At 45.4% G+C, this 19257-nt stretch overlaps 3 protein-coding genes across 3 annotated transcripts; 1 reads left to right on the plus strand and 2 right to left on the minus strand.

Annotated features, from left to right (window-relative positions):
- Positions 1 to 293: 293 nt before the first annotated feature.
- LOC100829602 (probable receptor-like protein kinase At1g33260) lies at positions 294 to 2572 on the minus strand. Its single transcript, XM_014900726.2, has 2 exons — positions 1805 to 2572; positions 294 to 1186 (listed from the first exon to the last, which is right to left on the minus strand). The coding sequence occupies exons 1-2, from the start codon at positions 2313 to 2315 to the stop codon at positions 504 to 506; spliced, it is 1194 nt and encodes a 397-aa protein (XP_014756212.1). The 5' UTR covers positions 2316 to 2572; the 3' UTR covers positions 294 to 503.
- A 3807-nt stretch (positions 2573 to 6379) lies between these two features.
- Positions 6380 to 14650, plus strand: LOC100827281 (DExH-box ATP-dependent RNA helicase DExH12). Its single transcript, XM_003571420.4, has 5 exons — positions 6380 to 6534; positions 6631 to 7374; positions 7485 to 9737; positions 10765 to 11154; positions 11252 to 14650. The coding sequence occupies exons 2-5, from the start codon at positions 6649 to 6651 to the stop codon at positions 14420 to 14422; spliced, it is 6540 nt and encodes a 2179-aa protein (XP_003571468.1). The 5' UTR covers positions 6380 to 6534; positions 6631 to 6648; the 3' UTR covers positions 14423 to 14650.
- Positions 14651 to 17807: 3157 nt separating this feature from the next.
- Positions 17808 to 18397, minus strand: LOC100839710. The gene is made up of 2 exons (XM_003571559.3): positions 18297 to 18397; positions 17808 to 18199 (listed from the first exon to the last, which is right to left on the minus strand). Exons 1-2 carry the CDS (start codon positions 18361 to 18363, stop codon positions 17928 to 17930), a joined length of 339 nt encoding a protein of 112 aa, XP_003571607.1. The 5' UTR covers positions 18364 to 18397; the 3' UTR covers positions 17808 to 17927.
- Positions 18398 to 19257: the final 860 nt, after the last annotated feature.

Below are 19257 nucleotides of genomic sequence, written 5' to 3' on the forward strand. Positions count from 1 at the left end.
AACACTCGACGGCGATCTTCCCGATGTCAATGGCTTCCTCTGCATCATACCCGTTCCCCAACCCGCCATCGACAAGCCCCTCCACCCCTACCGCCCTGACACGTGGCAGGATCCTCGCCATCAGGTACTCCCCGTCCTCGGCGGCCGGCGACCCCGTGACAGCCTCGAGTAGCAGCACGCCGAAGCTGTACACGTCAGACTTCTTGGACACGACGCCGATGCGGAGGAAGAAGGGGTCGGCGTACCCCGGCAAGCCCACGGCGGCTAGTACTCAATCATTGAGTACTCAATCATTGAGCTTTGATAATCTCTGCTCCTGAAATTCAGATAATCTTCTCCAATCCCTTGTGAATATACGAGTCAAATTTCTTAGCAGTTTTTACCATCTCCTAACACTACACACTAAGCAGAAACCAATCAATTTTCATCTCTAGGAGTCCAAAAACACAGAAAAAGAAGGAAGATGACAAATCTTCTGAAAAAAAGAAATGGAGTTTAGTCAGCTAGCTTGTCATGCGAAATAAGTCATGCAACTTATGACCATCGCCGCCGGTCGTCGCGGCGATAGACCTCGCCGCCTTCTCCTCGACGGACGCCCGCACCCGCGCCATCGTCGGCCGGAGCCCTGGCTGCGCCGCGAGGCACTCGACGGCAATCTTCCCGATGTCAATGGCTTCCTCTGCATCATACTCGCTCCCCAACCGGCCATCGACAAGCCCCTCCACCCCTACCGCCCTGACACGTGGCAGGATCCTCGCCGTCAGGTACTCCCCGTCCCCGGCGGCCGGCGACCCCGTGACAGCCTCGAGCAGCAGCACGCCGAAGCTGTACACGTCGGACTTCTTGGACACGACGCCGGTGCGGAGGAAGAAGGGGTCGGCGTACCCCGGCGAGCCCACGGCGGCTGCGCCCCGTGCAACCGCGGCGGAGAAGGTGCACTCGCAGGCGGAGCCGAGGTCGCAGAGCTGCGCGCCACCGAGGCCGTCGAGGAGCACGTTGGAAGCCGAGACGTCGCCGTGGACGACGGCGGCGTGATCATGAAGATGCTCCAGCGCGGCGGCGACGTCGTGGACGGCGCGCATGCGGTGGCGCCACGAGAGCGGCGACACGCCGCCCCCGGCGCCATGGAGGCGGCCGGCGAGGGTGCCTCCGGCGATGTATTCCAGCACCAGCGCGCCTCCTTCCTCTGCAACAATTAAGAAACAACATGCCACAATCAGTCAATGATATCAAAGTTGGATGAGTGAAAATAGTGTCAATGAAAAGATTCCCATAACATTATAATCTTACAAATTCTGACTATTTGTAGTGAAATGTACTCCCTCCAATCCATAACATTATAATCTTACAAATTCTAACTACTAACATGGATCGGAGGGAGCAAGTAATTAGAGGATTACGCCGGTCAAGGAACCAAAAGGCGTCCTGTAGTAAAAGACACAAAGAGGAGCGTCGTGCTGGCACGATCCTTCAATTGTTTAAGACTGACGAAATAATCAACATGTTGTTATCTTATACTGAAAAAGCCGAAGAAAAAATACAACGAGTTGACGACGTTTTTTCTCCATTGTTAGGTAGGCAGTAATCAAAGCAAACGCTTTGTCAGCAATGACAAGTAATTAAACCCTTCATTAGTACTAGTAAGCTACCAGCGTGTAAAAAGGTAAAAAAAGGAAGTTTTACTTGCTTCAACCATCGGCACAGCCAGCAAACAGCTTTGCTTAGAGTCAAAGCTACAGGCCAGAACAAATACATTTCAAATTTCTAATTAATAAAGGGGGGAATTTAATGAACAATATAATACCGTGGTCGTCGGAGTATGCTCGGAGGGCGACGAGGTTGGGGTGGCGGAGGCGGCGGAGCAAGCCGAGCTCCCGCCGGAACGCGGCGGCCCGCCGCTCGCCGCCGCCGCACCACCGCTGCACCTTCACTGCGGCCGGCGAGACGGGCGAGGCGGCCGTGCTGAGGTAGACGGTGCTGGAGCCGCCGCGGCCCACCACGGCCGCCTCGTCGAAGCCGCCCGTCAGCGCCTCCACCTCCCTCCACGCCAGCCTCCTCGGCTCCTCCCCCTCCGCCGCTGCCGCCATGGATTTCTTCAATTCATCTTCCTTGAACGGCGGCGGGGGAGGGGGAGGGGGGGAGACGAGAAAGGCGAGCTCTTGGGGCGGCGGCGGGGGTAATGGCGGTAGGGCGGCGGAGGAGGCGGGGCGGAGGGCGGCGCGGCAGAGGCGGAGGAGGAGGAGGGAGATGGCGGCGGAGGAGAGGATGAGGAGGCAGAAGAAGACGGTGGCCAGCGCCATGGCCACGTCCGCCATGGCCGGCCCCCGGAACCGGAAGAGCTTCGCTTCTTGGTTGATTCTTGGCTTGGTTGCTTGGAAGCGTGTGGGGAAGAAGTTAAATGCGATGAAAGGAGACAGAGAGCAGCTGAGCTCTGGGCTGGGTGATTGTATATGGAGCAATGAGATAAACAGGAAACTTAGTACTACTACTTGTCCTTGTTAACACCCTTTAAAAGTTATTGGTGTCAGTTAAGCAAAAGCTGATTATTTGGTTGACATGTGGTACTCCTTGGACACCCTTTGTTAAAGCTTATTTGTGTTGTCCTTGTTAAAGCTTATTACTCCTTACTACCTCCAAAAATTGCAACAATATTATACTAGCAGATACTGTGATTGTATACTGTAGGAGTAGTACTAATTAATTATCAGGAACAGCAAATTTTTTAAGGCTAATTAACCTCCAAAAATGGCAGCTTCTTCATTAGTTGCCTGGATTCTCTAATGATGTAAATCTCTGGCATTTCAGTGTTGGATGAGCATGTGTAGTTAATTAATAATCATCCTCATCTCCATGTCATGCACTTCTCATGTAACCGGAGCATGCACTCATTTCCCAAAAAGGCAAAGCATCCTGGTCTTCAGGTGAGTGATATTTTTTTTTAAACTCACTCAGCAACCAAAAACATTTCCTTCAGAAACTAGGCAGAATATATACTATAAACTTTTCAAAGTGTGGAAGCGCGTAAAGATGCATATGTAGAAGAATCTTAGTTGGGATTCCGCGCGCACAAGTAATCTAATTTAAAGATTGCTGTTGTTCAAGGTTTGAACAGTGTTGTCAATTAATGTTGGTAGAGTACGTGTCCATGATCAGTATACTAATATACTCCTGTCGATCGATCGTCCCATGTACCAATATATGGAGGGTCTAGATTCTGCTTTATAAAACTTAATGCACCAATTTTGGAGGTTCTAGATTCTGAATGAAGCAAGCGAAATGTTGTTCAATTTTTTTTTAAAGCTTGAAAAAGGAGATATGGATAGAAAATTAAATAGTGTTCAATTTTGGACAGGACATATATTGAAGAAAACAGGTGAGGGGCATTTGTCGATGGAAGGTAAAGTGAGAAGTACGTGAAAAGGAAAAGCAGGAAAAATTATAAGAAGCTTGGATCCCAACAACAAGCTGGCTAGGCAACAACAACGACCAGAATATATGTACAAGCGAAATTTGTAATATAATTTGGCGAAAAATATTAGCACGATCAGCTCTACCATGAGTATAATAACGCAGCTAGCTTCGCACGCGTGTCCGCTTTCATTAGTTCAGAAATTAATATATTGATCATTAATTAGGAGAGCAGTAAACATCGTCAAACTGTAATTTGCAGTATTTTTCTTTTGAGAAGAAAAATCAATCAAGAACACGGCCGGTAGGTAATTAGAGAGGTGGCATGCAAAGTTTAATTAATTAATTAATTAGTTAGGCAATGGATTTGACGTTGCAAGAGAGTACTACTGTACTAAGTAGGTAGGAATGTGTATCAAATGTAATTTTCACATGGCAGTACATAGGTACCGTACGTACTTCCTGTATATTAATTTTGTGCTTCGTCTTTCTCCTTTATATTAATTTTGTACGTGACATGCATGTACCATCGTATCCAAAGGTTTCCTCAGATGAAAACATCGTCCCTACCCATGGGCCGCTTGAATTACTGACTGACCATGTAACATTATATATGGTCTTTTGTAAATTGAAATGCAATGCAAAGGAAAATAAAACAGCCGTCGGTTTGTGACGCTTGAACAATCTCTTTCACTTGAAACACAAACGCCTTTTATTCTGCCGTGTCAGTGAGGCAACTAAAGCTTAGCTAGCTGACATGTTTGCATTGCATCGCATGCACGTCGCCAGCCAATAATGAATGGTTATTCCAGCGATGACCTAAAGGGTAGGTACTATATGTATGTTGGATTTTTGCGTGGACATGTCAGTAGTCTGGCTAGCTTTAACATGTACGTGTTCATATGCTGAAGCTCACTCAGATCGATCCAGAGTAGTTTGTGTTAAAAGTTTGGTGGTGAACAATCGCTTTCTTAGGTTTCATGCTGCACAAGTCATCGACACCCAGCTCTGCCTTGTTTTTTCCTTGCTTGCTTGAGTAGGATCGTACTAGAGCTAGTTAGTTAGTGTGGGCCAAATTAACTTGCATGATTAATTACTAGTGCTAGACAGATTGCGATCAAGTCAGCTGTCTAGCTGGAATCTCACTGCTGGCTAGAGGCAATAGACAAAATAATTCCATGTGATTCTAAATTCTTGACTCAAATTATGAATGTATCTATTCTCAAAAAGCGTCTAGATACATGTAATATTTCGACAACAATTTATGATCGGAGTGAGTAGGATCCAAGTACTACCAGGAGATGCAAATAGCTAGTAGGATTCGGTTTAGATATTACTCCATTTTTCTAGACCAGCCTCCAAATATTTTACAAGTCAGATTTTAAAGAAAATTGGAGAAAAATCTTATGCCACCTGGGTCGCTCCCTCCACGCACTGGACCAGACCAGATGGAGCGTCGTTCGGTCAAATCAGGAATCATGGGCAACTGCCCTCTGGTTCGCTCCATCAGTTTGTGAAATCTAAACTGTACTTTTTTGAATAAATGGGATCAACCTCCAATTATTATTCACAAGTGATTTTTTGAATAATATTTGTTAAAGTAGCGAGACAATTAAACAGGATCAACCTCCAAATATTCACAAGTCAAATTTTGAACAACATTTGTTAAACTAGCGAGACAGTTAAACAGGATCAACCTCCGAATATCCACAAGTCGTATTTTGAACAATTTTTCAATTAAACAGGATCGTGCTAATTGCTTCCCGACGAAGCACACAAAGCAAAATCAAATGCATGCTTCGGTCTCAAGTAGCTAGCTAGGTAGAGCTAGTTTCTTGATGCAATTAAAACCATTTAATTTGATTGATTGGTAGGTTGATGGACTATACGTACGTAAGTGTGTCATAGATCATCCGTTCCTTCTAGATCTCACCATAAAACCGCTACACTATACCTTTCCAAGAACATCATGTCTCACGCGCAAATTGATAATTAATTAGAAGTTAACTAGTGTACATGTGCTTACTGCTAATTAATTAAATTGCTGGCGTGACATATGTACCCAAGTAGTAACTTATTATGCGTGACAAGCGCTCTCTCTATATATATGCACTCGCCTATTAATACTAATGCATTACGGACGTAAGACCTTTTCCAGTGCCTTGTACATGCACGATAGATGTTATAAACATACTTCTACAAAACATTATCTCTTATTAGTGCATTATCACTGTAATACTTCATCCGTTCCATAATTCTTGTCGAAATATTACATCAAACCAGAAGAGATTAAAAAGAAGAGAACAATAAATCAAAAGAAGCTATAGCTATATTTATATTTAAACATTGCTAGCTAGCAGTAGCACCAACGACTCGCTCGATCGATGGGGTGCAAAAGAAAATTCCTCCACGAGGTCTATAGAGATCATGCATGCGTGTTCTTATTTCCCTTTACACGGCGGCAGGAACGTGACATTGCACCATATATATTGCATATATATAGGTCGATGTTACATTCTGAATAATTAAATCAGCTTAGGTGCATTGCATACCCCAAAATCAACAGCGGTTGCGAAACGTCGATTTTTTTATTTTGACCAAGTAAAACACCTCTTTATTCATTCTCAATAATTGTTACATCCTTCAAGAGAAGAGGTATAAGCGATAATTTGCTGGGCAGACCTCCATGTTATTTCTTTTTTCAGATGAGAAATCCGTATGTTTAAACTAAAAAAGGCCGTCGTATTGTCGGCTCCGGGCCCATCTCAAACAGCCGACGAAGGAGTCAGGCCCAGGTCCGTTTGAATTAGCATACCATCTTACACGGGCCTCCTCTCTCAAAAAAATAATAATCTTACACGGGCCTTAGCAAAGGCCAGCCCATGAGCGAGGCTTGGTCGGTTCATCATCCCCTCGAAGGCTCGAACCGACCTGACCTAGGCTTAAGCCAAAGCTTGCTTCGTTTTATTCGTCGAACCCAATCAAATCTCGCGCCGCCGTCTTCTCCACCCCCAAATCTCACCCTCGCCGTCTTCTTCTCGCCGACTCGCCGGAACAAGGAAGAGGAGGAGGAAGCGCCCCTCCCCCCCCACCCGAGCCAGCGGCTGCCGACCCGCCGAACCAAAGGTAACAACAGCGACTCTCCCCGTCCCCAAACCCTAGCTCCGGCCAAAACCCTAGTCTCTTCTCGTTCTGACTTGCGTGATCTGGGGTTTGCATCAGCGGCGGCGGCGGGCGGCGATGGCGAACCTGGGCGGGGGCGCGGAGGCGCACGCGCGGTTCAAGCAGTACGAGTACAGGGCCAACTCGAGCCTGGTGCTCACCACCGACTCGCGCCCGCGGGACACGCACGAGCCCACGGGCGAGCCGGAGACGCTCTGGGGCAGGATCGACAAGAAGAACTTCGGGGACCGCGCCGTGCAGGCCAAGCCCCCCGAGCTCGAGGAGCGGCTCACCAAGTCGCGCAAGAAGAAGGAGCGCGACGCGGCAACCGCCGGCGACCGCGACGCCGCCGACAACCTCCCGCGGAAGCGCAGGCGCCGCGCCGCCGCCCAGCGCGAGCAGGAGAGCGTGCTCTCGCTCGCCGACGACGTCGTCTACAGGCCCCAGACCAAGGAGACGCGCGCCGCCTACGAGGCCATGCTCAGCGTCATCCAGCAGCAGTTTGGCGGCCAGCCGCTCGACGTGCTCGGGGGCGCCGCGGACGAGGTGCTGACCGTCCTCAAGAACGACAAGATCAAGAACCCTGACAAGAAGAAGGAGATCGAGAAGCTCCTCAACCCCATCTCCAACCAGATGTTCGACCAGTTCGTCTCCATTGGGAAGCTCATCACCGATTTCCATGATGCCAGCGATCCTGCCGCTGCGCCTTCTGCTGATGGATTGGACGCGACCATGGATGATGATATTGGAGTTGCTGTCGAGTTTGAAGAGGACGATGACGACGAGGAAAGTGATTTTGATCAGGTACGTTGATATATCCCAACCTTGTGTCTGCAATCTCTGTTTTTTTTTCTGTGCCTGATTGGAATATATCGTGTGTAGTATATATAACCTTGGATGTTTGTGTTGATCAGGTGCAAGATGAATTGGATGAGGAGGATGACGATGTGGCTGAGTTGAACCGTCCTGGAGGTATGCAAATGGGCGGTGAGTTGGATGACGATGATTTGCAGAACTCCAATGAGGGGCTGACCATAAACGTGCAAGACATTGATGCTTACTGGCTACAGAGAAAGATAACACAAGCGTACGAAGATATTGATCCTCAGCAAAGCCAGAAGCTTGCCGAGGAGATCTTGAAGATAATTGCTGAGGGTGATGACAGAGATGTTGAGAATCGCCTTGTCATGGAGTTGGACTATGAGAAATTCGATCTCATTAAGTTGGTACTACGCAATCGGTTCAAGATAGTTTGGTGTACCCGCTTAGCCAGGGCTGAAGATCAGGAAGAGCGGAAGAAGATAGAGGAAGAGATGATGGATAACCCAACATTAGCTCCAATTTTGGAGCAGCTGCATGCAACTAGAGCATCCGCAAAGGAGAGGCAAAAGAATCTGGAGAAGAGTATCAGGGATGAGGCCAAAAGGCTTCTAAACAATGACAATACTGCTGGCACTGATGGTCCGAGGGATCGCAGGGCAGTTGACAGGGATATGGAGAGTGGATGGTTGAAGGGCCAGAGGCAGCTGCTTGATCTTGACAGCCTTTCCTTCCACCAAGGCGGTCTTTTGATGGCCAACAAGAAGTGTGAACTTCCTGAGGGATCATTTAGAACACCTCACAAGGGGTATGAAGAAGTCCATGTCCCTGCATTGAAAGCTAGGCCATATGGAGCTGGAGAGAAGATTGTAAAGATATCTGACATGCCAGGGTGGGCTCAACCTGCTTTTGCTGGAATGCAACAATTGAATAGGGTTCAGAGCAGGGTTTATGATACCGCCCTTTTTAAACCAGATAACATCCTTCTCTGTGCTCCAACTGGTGCTGGGAAAACCAACGTGGCTGTTCTTACAATTCTTCACCAGATTGGTTTGCATATGAAGGACGGTGAGTTTGACAATACCAAGTACAAGATTGTGTATGTGGCCCCAATGAAAGCTTTGGTTGCTGAAGTTGTTGGAAATTTGTCGGCACGACTGAAGGACTTCAATGTTACTGTAAGGGAGCTCAGTGGAGACCAGAACCTGACGAAACAACAGATTGATGAGACACAGATCATTGTCACTACACCTGAGAAATGGGATATTGTTACTAGGAAATCAGGTGACAGAACCTATACTCAAATGGTGAAGCTTCTAATCATTGATGAGATCCATTTACTTCATGACAACAGAGGGCCTGTCCTCGAGAGCATTGTTTCTAGAACTGTACGGCAGATTGAGACAACCAAGGAACATATCCGCCTAGTTGGGCTCTCAGCAACTCTACCAAACTATGAAGATGTTGCTGTGTTCTTGCGTGTTCGCTCCGAGGGACTCTTCCACTTTGATAACAGTTACCGGCCTTGCCCTCTTGCTCAGCAGTACATTGGGATCACCGTGAGGAAGCCACTGCAGAGGTTTCAGTTGATGAATGAGATTTGTTATGAGAAAGTGATGGCTGCTGCGGGTAAGCATCAAGTGCTTATATTTGTTCACTCCAGGAAGGAGACAGCGAAAACTGCCCGTGCCATCAGAGACACTGCCTTGGCTAATGACACATTGACTCGCTTTCTGAAGGATGAGAGTGCAAGCCAGGAGATCCTTAGCAGTCAGGCAGAGCTTGTCAAAAGCAGTGATCTTAAAGACCTTTTGCCTTACGGATTTGCTATTCATCATGCTGGGATGGCAAGGGTAGACCGTGAATTTGTCGAGGAGCTTTTTGCTGATAAGCATATACAGGTTCTTGTTTCGACAGCTACCCTTGCATGGGGTGTCAACTTGCCTGCACACACTGTTATTATAAAGGGTACCCAGATTTACAATCCAGAAAAAGGTGCTTGGACAGAATTAAGTCCTCTGGATGTCATGCAGATGCTTGGTCGTGCAGGCAGGCCTCAGTATGACACACATGGAGAGGGAATAATCTTAACTGGCCACAGTGAACTGCAATACTACCTCTCGCTTATGAACCAGCAGCTGCCTATTGAGAGCCAGTTCGTATCCAAATTGGCGGATCAACTAAATGCAGAGATTGTTCTGGGAACTATTCAGAATGCTCGGGAGGCATGCTCGTGGCTTGGCTACACTTACCTCTACATCCGGATGCTCAGGAATCCAACACTATATGGTTTACCAGCAGATATCATGGAGACAGACAAAACACTAGATGAAAGGAGAGCTGACTTGGTAAGTGCATGTTATACTCATTTCTTCTTTCTAAGTTTCGTAGTAATCCTGTCACCATAATGATTTATTTTCAATGTTGTATTCTGTCCCTATGGACGATTTATGCATACCACATGTTTCCTAGGTTCATTTGATCTTTGCCCAAATCATTTTTTTGGGGGGAGCGGTGCTCTGAACACTAGTTTGTATGTAGTGTTTATCAGTTGCATGAGCATAAAATAGGATTGTTCATAGATGGTCAATGGTAATTTTTGGTGGGTGTCTATTCTATTGGGACGTTCACTTTTGAAATCCTATGTTTGGCGAATAGAATAAGTGTCATGTTACTACTCTACTACTAGAGCATACATTCATTTTGTTGAGTATGACTCTTAAAATCATACAGTAGCATTATATTAAACAAATGAATTCTTAGTTCACATTGGACATTGACCCTGGAAACAGGGAAAAGTGTCTTCGCTGTTTGACATCATATTGTTTTTGTGTCTTGACTAGTTCTGTTGCCAGATGCATTGCAGTTGCACATTTATAGAAGAGCCTCATTCTTTTGAAGGGTTAGAAGTGTCACATGAACAAACATATTCTTTGCTGTTAATTTCTGTTCAGTTCCCTGACTTATATAGCAACAATAATAGCACAATAACCATCTAAAAGGTAGCAGTTGTCGGTAATTTATTTCTTTTTTTCTAACAGCATGGTACCGATGGGCATGCAGATGCACAGATTCAACGTGGCTAATTTTGTCTGTAGTTGTCTAATAACATTGTGCCAGTTGTTTGTTTGCTTGAGATTGCTATTAATTTTTAGAGTAATGCGCGCATTTTTGGAAATTAAGAACTGCTAATATATTTTTGGACAACTTCTGTATTTGAATAATTTGTTGAGCATGTTGATATTGGACCAAGATCTTAGGGAAGTATCAGGGCAATATGGTTGGCAATTATCTTTATGATTGCATTGTTTAATATGGTTCTGTAGATGCTCTCTTGATGTTCTGCTAATTCTTGGCACTTGTTTTCTGCTGCAGGTACACTCTGCTGCAAATTTGTTGGATAAGAATAATTTGATAAAGTACGATCGGAAAACAGGGTACTTTCAGGTTACTGACCTGGGAAGGATTGCCAGTTATTACTATATTAGTCATGGTACTATTTCGACATACAATGAGTATTTGAAGCCTACGATGGGTGATATTGAGCTGTGTCGACTCTTCTCTCTGAGTGAAGAATTTAAGTATGTTAGTGTCAGGCAAGATGAGAAAATGGAGCTGGCGAAGCTTTTGGATCGTGTACCAATTCCTGTAAAAGAGAGTTTGGAGGAGCCCAGTGCAAAGATCAATGTTCTGCTGCAAGCATATATATCTAGGCTGAAACTGGAGGGCCTCTCCCTTGGTTCTGACATGGTCTACATTAGACAGGTAATGTGTTGTTTCTGCTAAATACACTGAATTTGATTGCTTGCTTTCTTATTTTGTCTAGTATTCTTATATATATTTATATTCTTCTGTGTTGCAGAGTGCTGGCCGTCTCTTGCGTGCACTATTTGAGATAGTTTTGAAGAGAGGGTGGGCTCAGCTAGCAGAGAAGGCTCTTAATCTTTGCAAGATGATTGATAAGCAGATGTGGAGTGTCCAAACACCCTTGCGCCAGTTTCCTGGTATTCCCAAGGAAATCTTGATGAAACTGGAGAAAAAAGAATTGGTTTGGGAGAGGTACTATGACCTATCATCAGCTGAAATTGGGCAACTGATCCGTTTCGACAAGATGGGGAAGCAGTTGCATAGGTGCATCCACCAGTTACCAAAGTTGAACCTTTCAGCGCATGTCCAACCTATTACTCGCACAGTTTTGGGTTTTGAACTGACTATAACACCTGATTTCCAATGGGATGATAAGGTACATGGATATGTTGAGGCCTTTTGGGTTATAGTTGAGGACAATGACGGCGAGTACATTCTTCACCATGAGTATTTCATGCTTAAGAAGCAATATGTGGAAGAAGATCACACGCTTCACTTTACAGTGCCAATATATGAGCCACTGCCTCCTCAGTATTTTATCCGTGTTGTCTCTGACAAGTGGCTTGGTTCTCAGACTATTCTTCCTGTCTGTTTTAGGCACTTAATTCTTCCAGAAAAGTATGCTCCACCAACTGAATTGCTTGATTTGCAGCCGTTACCTGTTACTGCATTGAGGAATGCACGATATGAAGGCCTTTATAGTGCTTTTAAACATTTCAACCCCATCCAGACTCAAGTTTTCACTGTCTTGTACAACAGTGATGACACTGTGTTAGTTGCTGCACCAACGGGCAGCGGGAAGACCATATGTGCGGAATTTGCTATACTGAGAAACCATCAGAAGGCCTTATCTGGGGAAACTAACATGCGTGTTGTGTATATAGCTCCTATTGAGGCGCTTGCAAAAGAAAGATACAGGGACTGGTCGAAGAAATTTGGAGAATTTGCCCGTGTAGTTGAGCTAACTGGTGAAACAGCAGCTGATTTGAAGCTTCTTGACAAAGGAGAGATCATTATTAGTACTCCTGAAAAGTGGGATGCACTCTCGCGCCGGTGGAAACAGCGCAAACATATCCAGCAAGTCAGTTTATTTATTGTTGATGAGCTTCATCTGATTGGATCTGAAAAGGGACATGTCCTGGAAATCATTGTCTCTAGGATGAGGCGTATTTCAAGTCATATTGGCAGTAACATCCGGATTGTGGCGCTTTCAGCATCACTTGGAAATGCCAAAGATCTCGGAGAATGGATCGGTGCAACTGCTCATGGTCTTTTTAACTTCCCTCCAGCAGTGCGACCCGTTCCATTGGAAATACACATTCAGGGTGTTGATATCGCAAATTTTGAGGCAAGAATGCAAGCGATGGCGAAGCCAACATACACTGCTGTCACACAGCATGCGAAGAATGGCAAGCCTGCCCTGGTGTTTGTACCAACACGTAAGCATGCAAGGTTGACTGCATTGGACCTGTGCGCATACTCGAGTGCCGAGGGTGCTGGAACACCATTCCTTCTTGGGTCAAAAGATGAGATGGATACTTTCACTGGAGGTGTCAATGAAGAAACACTTAAAAATACCCTGAAGTGTGGTGTAGGCTACTTGCATGAAGGTCTTAGTGAACTTGACCAGGAACTCGTAACTCAGCTCTTTCTTGGTGGGAGGATCCAAGTCTGTGTTGCGAGCAGCACAATGTGCTGGGGGAGATCATTGCCTGCTCATTTAGTTGTTGTGATGGGAACCCAATATTATGATGGTCGGGAGAGTGCTCATACTGATTATCCAATCACTGATCTGCTACAAATGATGGGTCATGCTAGCAGGCCTCTTCAAGATAACTCAGGAAAATGTGTTATATTGTGCCATGCACCTCGGAAGGAATACTACAAGAAGTTCCTTTTCGAGGCCTTCCCTGTTGAGAGCCATCTTCACCATTTCTTGCATGATCATATGAATGCCGAGGTTGTTGTGGGTGTTGTAGAAAACAAGCAAGACGCCGTCGACTACCTTACCTGGACTTTCATGTATCGGCGGCTGAACAAGAACCCTAACTACTACAATCTGCAGGGTGTAAGTCACAGGCATCTGTCGGACCATCTCTCTGAGCTGATCGAAACAGTGTTGACTGACCTAGAATCGAGCAAGTGTGTGGCTGTAGAGGAGGATATGTACCTGAAGCCACTCAACCTTGGTCTCATTGCCGCGTACTACTACATTAGCTACACAACAATCGAACGATTCAGTTCGATGTTAACTCAGAAGACTAAGATGAAGGGTCTTCTGGAGATTCTAGCTTCTGCATCAGAATATGCTGAGCTTCCAAGTCGCCCAGGTGAAGAAGAATACATTGAGAGGCTAGTTCGTCACCAGAGGTTTTCTATTGAGAAGCCCAAGTATGGTGATCCACATGTCAAGGCCAACGCACTGCTGCAGTCCCACTTTGCAAGGCACACAGTGGTTGGGAACCTTGCAGCTGACCAGCGGGAGATCCTCCTTTCTGCCCATAGATTACTCCAGGCAATGGTTGATGTTATCTCCAGCAATGGATGGCTCAGTCTTGCTCTCAACGCAATGGAGTTGAGTCAAATGGTGACACAAGGGATGTGGGACCGTGATTCTGTGCTGCTTCAAATTCCGCACTTTACCAGGGAGCTAGCTCGGAGATGCCAGGAAAATGAAGGGAAGCCCATTGAGAGCATCTTTGAACTGGCGGAGATGGGCATTGATGAGATGCGGGATCTGCTGCAGCTATCAAACTCTGAGCTGCATGACGTTGTCGAATTCTTCAAACGGTTCCCCAACATCGACATGGCTTATGAAGTTCGCGAGGGCGATGATATAAGGGCCGGCGACAGCGTAACCTTGCAGGTTACTCTGGAGCGTGACATGACGAACTTGCCGTCCGAGGTCGGGCCAGTTCATGCCCCAAGGTTCCCGAAGCCCAAGGAAGAAGGCTGGTGGCTGGTGGTCGGCGACTTCTCCACCAAACAGTTGCTGGCGATCAAGAGGGTCGCCCTCCAGAAGAGGGCTCGGGTGAAGCTCGAGTTCACTGCTGCTGCAGAACCAGGGCAGAAGGAGTACATGATCTACCTGATGTCGGATTCCTACCTGGGCTGCGACCAGGAGTACGAGTTCACCATTGACGTGAAGGATGCTGGAGCGGATTGATTGGCAGGGAACTCTTGTATCTTTTTTATGTAACCAGAGAACTTGACGATTTCCCTGTTTGTAATATCTGAAGTTTTAGCTTTAATTCAGTGTAATTGATGCGATCTTGTGCTGGTGCTTGTGCTATTTGTGTTTTTGTATGATGACGATCTGGCACGGTATTGTGGATGTATTAAACATCTTTTACAGCTATGTTAGAAGCCCCAAGGATCTGAATATTCGTGCTGATGGTTTGATGGCTGCATTTCTGAATCTGAATGTTCATGCCGATGATTTCATTGTTTCGGACTTTTTTTAATCTCCTCTTAGGGTATGGATCTTGCAATCGTGAGTAATGACAGGTTAGAACGTGAAGTTGAATCCTGGTTGTTGGGGGGCTGTTAACTCTGTAGCCTTTGAGTTATTCTGGGCACTTTTAACCTTCTCTCCTGCGGCCTCCGCCATATGGTTTCGATGGTCAAGGGACCAAATTTTACTCAATTATGTCCTGGAAAGCTCGTAAACTACCGCATCACTCGCAATGAAAAAGAAATAAGTTTGAATGTACATTCTGAAAGTGTTTATTTATGCCATAGTTGCTCTGAAAAAAAAAAGAAATTATGCCTTAGTAAAATTGGGCTGGCACTTGCAGTCCCATCAGCTAATGCATCTGTACACGAACAGATATTTCCCTCTAATAGCCGATGATTCTCTCCTTGGTCCAGCCTTGCCAGTTTTGCCGCTTAGCTTATCACATGGAGTACAATTGACAGTTCAAACTGGACAGCAAAGAAAGGATAACACTTATCTCTGAAGCCTCTGTCCCAACAAATCTGAATAATCCTGAAACCGCTGCCCAAATCTGGACGACAATTCGTGAACCGCAACCCAAATCTGATCAGATGCATGCATGTTCTCAACAATCATCAATGGGGCCTAATCTGTCGAGCTGACGGTTTCTTCTTGTCCCATTCGTATTGCTCTTCTCCTCCTTTGGTGTATAAATATCACCCAAATCCACTATTCAAATATCACTCATCAAAGAATTCACCGTAGCTGTAGCACTGGAGCTAGAGATGGGGAAGAAGAAGCTTGTGCCATTGCTGGTGATCCTGGCCATCCTTCTCGTCGCCACTTGTGAGTCAAAAACTTCAGATCCTTACCCGTAAAAAATAAAAATAAAAACTTTATATCCTTGGAGTGAATCTTGCTGCGAATCCACAGTCAAAATTTCTCCGTATCGAATTAATTTGGTTGGAGTGAATTCTGTGTTGTGATTTTTACATACAGACAGATGTGTTGTCTGAAATGTCAAAACTGTGTTCTTGTGTGCAGGTGAGATGGCCGCAGCTGGGGACGATGATGTGGCCTCCCGCCGCCTCCGGCAGCAGCCAGCCATCGTCCGCCCTCCGCCGCCTCAGCAGCAGCAGCAGCAGAGCTGGTCACAGCCGCCTCGTCCCCCTGTTCTTCGCGCATGACCGATCCACTCCATGGAATAGAGCTCGTCTTCTCTTCACTGGCTAGCTAGCTAGCTCTTCATGATGATGAGCGTATGCAATGGAAGAGACTAGAGAGAGATCTCTGATGAATAAAACAATTTAAATGAATGAATGAACTTTTCTCTTCAGCTAATTAATCACTCTTGCTTGCCTCAGAGCCATGGCCAGCCCCAGCTGTTATTAGTTGTTCTTCAGCATTTCTAATGTCCAACAATGCATGGTCGAATGCCCCTCTACCTATAATTAACAATCCGAGATTATCACATCATCAATGAGTAAAGGTATAAAACAAAATTAAGATAATTATCCAACCAAACATTCGATCAATCAACTCTCTTAGACTCTAGCTTAGCTCATCTATTGCGGTTTGATTATTCTTTAGGCGCTCAGTCGGATGATGGACGTGCTGTCGGAGTCTGGCCTTTGGGCCGAATCTTGTCCGTGGGCCGTGGGCCTTGCAACCCGTGGGATTCCCCGACAGGAACAGTGTAGGAGCAGGAAGCTAAAAGCATATTTGCTGTCAAAAAATAAAAAACAATTGCTGTCAAAAATAAATAAAAGGAAGCTAAAAGCGTTGAAACAAAACTTGACAAAATTGAGCAGGAAACCATCCAGCTGGTATAAACTGAACAAAAATCGAGGTTACACAGACCTTGGACAAAGAAGCCAATTAAACCGCTTGCTTCAAGGATGCCACGTCCCCATCCACGTGTACCGCCCTACTCCAACACGTGGCCTGCATGCATGTAGGCATGTAGCTAGTATCCCATTTACATGCACATGCGATATCGATCGATCCAGGTCCAGGATGGAGAGAGCTATATATATACATATATGGATGGCTTCATTTGTTTGTAGATCATACACATTCACACATTCTCAAGTGCAAATTAATTAAGAGAGAAATGAGAGGCGTTATTAGCATGATGGTAGTCCTGCGTGTAGTGATGGCAACAGAGTTAGTGCAGGCGGATGTTTGCTGCTGCACAGCTGAGCAACTAGCTTGCTACGCCGCCAAACAAGCTTGCCCCTGCCTGGATACCAGACTGCCAGGAAATACCCTGCCACTGTGAAGAATATTCTGGTGGCTGCCCTTGGTATTGCGCCACCACTGATCATCTTGCTGCTCCTGCTCAAGGTATTTAATTAATTTACAATCATTTTATATGTATTTATATATAATTGCCGACTCACATACATACAGTGTATATGTATATATTACTGATTACTCCTTCTGATTCTAAATTCTTACTCAAATTTGTCTAATGTATCTATTCTTAAAAAACGTCCAAATACATGTAATATTTCGACAACAATTTAGAATCGGAGGGAGTAGTTCGTAATTAACCAATTCATTTCCTCGCTAATTTCGTGTTTGCTATATTAATTACTCTAGATCATGCATGTCAGCATGTGTGTATATATACCTATTTATATTATTTTTTTCAGTCCTTGGCCGTAAAGAAAAAGAGGAATACAAGCACGTCTCCATGGAACGCTGCGCCAACGAATGCTACCGTCGGTGCACCGAGCACAAGGATATATGAAGCCCCATAATAAGGCTATGCATGCATAAATAATTATGCATCCTTAATCAAATAAATAAGAGCAAGTGCAAGAGTTGCAGGCTAAAATGTGCCAAGAATGTGTCTAGTACTGTACTACGTACTACTCCATGGTCTTTCTGTGATGTTCCTAATAATCAATGGAGATGCATGTACGTAGTTTTTTTTTATGTATACCACGTGTGTGCTTGCTTTTCCACCACGGATGAATATTTCACTGCTGCTTCGGATGAATTGTCTGTAATTAATTCTACATTTTCCTTCCGAATTAACAGCAGGATCGATCGATTAAAGGGGACTACTCCCTCCGTTTCTAAATACTTGTCGTGATTTTAGTGCAAATTTAGGAACGGAGTGAGTACTATTTATTTATTCAGATCTATAACATTGTCGATCATCTGTGATCCATCGATCATAATTCATAAGAGAAGAGTCTGATCGAAGAGAAGTTCTATCGATGCATCAATGCCTGCTGCCTTGGATCGGAGGAGGGCGGCGAGGCGGTGGCGAGCGCTCAATCACCCTGAGCATGCCCTGCTGCTGCTGGCCGGAGTTCGGGCCATGGCAGCAGTAGCAGGCATCGCCATGGATCAAGCTGCAGCGGCCATGGAAGTAGCCGTAGTGCTTGCAGCAGCGCATGCACTTGCCGGCCTTGTAGCACACGCCGCTGCACAGAGGCCACCACACGTTGCACTGCAGATCGTCGCCGGCAACGACCTCCGGCACCATCTCCACTGGCACATCATTAGTCAACATCCATAATTAAGTTCCAACACAAATTGATAACACATCAATTAATTCATCTAGGATTGATTAATTAGCTTGACTTACCTGTGGTGATGAGAAGGATGGCCAGGGTCACCAGCAGTGGGGCAAGCTTCTTCTCCTTGCCCATCATCTCCAGTAATGCTAGCTACTTGCTTCTAATGATTTTGTGAGGAGTGAGTGATTTGATTAGGTGATGCTAAGGTATTTATACACACATGATTAACCAACAAACGATTTAGGCCCATTGATTGTTGCTGAGAAGATATTATCTGAGCGGCGGTTGAGAATTTTTCAAATTTAGGCCCATTGATTGTTGCTGAGATCATCTGAGCGGCGGTTGAGAATTTTTTCACAAATTTAGGCCCATTGGTTGTTGCTAAAGATTGATCACTGAACTTGTTGAGGCAAGCTTCAGAGCTAAGTGTATTCCTCTAATATGAATGAATAGATAAGCTAAGTGGCAAAACTGGCAATGCCAGTCTCACAAGACTGGACCATGCATGCATGGAGATCATCATCTGCTATTTAGAGGAAACCATTCATTCGTATTATACAAATTTGCGAGCACAATTTAATTAGGGCATCAACCTGTTCAGGCTTGAGAGTCTACATTAAAAAATTACCATCAAACTGTTCAGACTTCAGATTCTACTTCCAAAAACATTACTGGCGCGTCGCAATAGTTGGTACTTGGTAATCATCTACACAAAACAAGAAGGAATGTTCCAAAAAAAAGTAAGCATGGGGATTGGGGATTACAAATTTACAATAGCTCATAGCTTCTTTATCTCTAAAGACAAGATGTCGTAACCATCAAACAACTATTCTATTCCGATCGACCCCCATTGTCCATTAATTTAGCCTGCTCCCCCGAAATGCATGTGTATATGCAAGATGAGCTTACAAGACTGCCAATCAAGCAAGCAAGCCACCAGGTTTGGGAATATGGTGGAATCCAAGAATGTTTTTCTTTTTATTTTTGAGGCTGAAAAGTATAATTTCTTTCGTTCAGAAACAGGATTAT

The sequence above is a fragment of the Brachypodium distachyon genome, chromosome 3 (assembly GCF_000005505.3).
Source record: "Brachypodium distachyon strain Bd21 chromosome 3, Brachypodium_distachyon_v3.0, whole genome shotgun sequence".
Taxonomy (NCBI): domain Eukaryota; kingdom Viridiplantae; phylum Streptophyta; class Magnoliopsida; order Poales; family Poaceae; genus Brachypodium; species Brachypodium distachyon.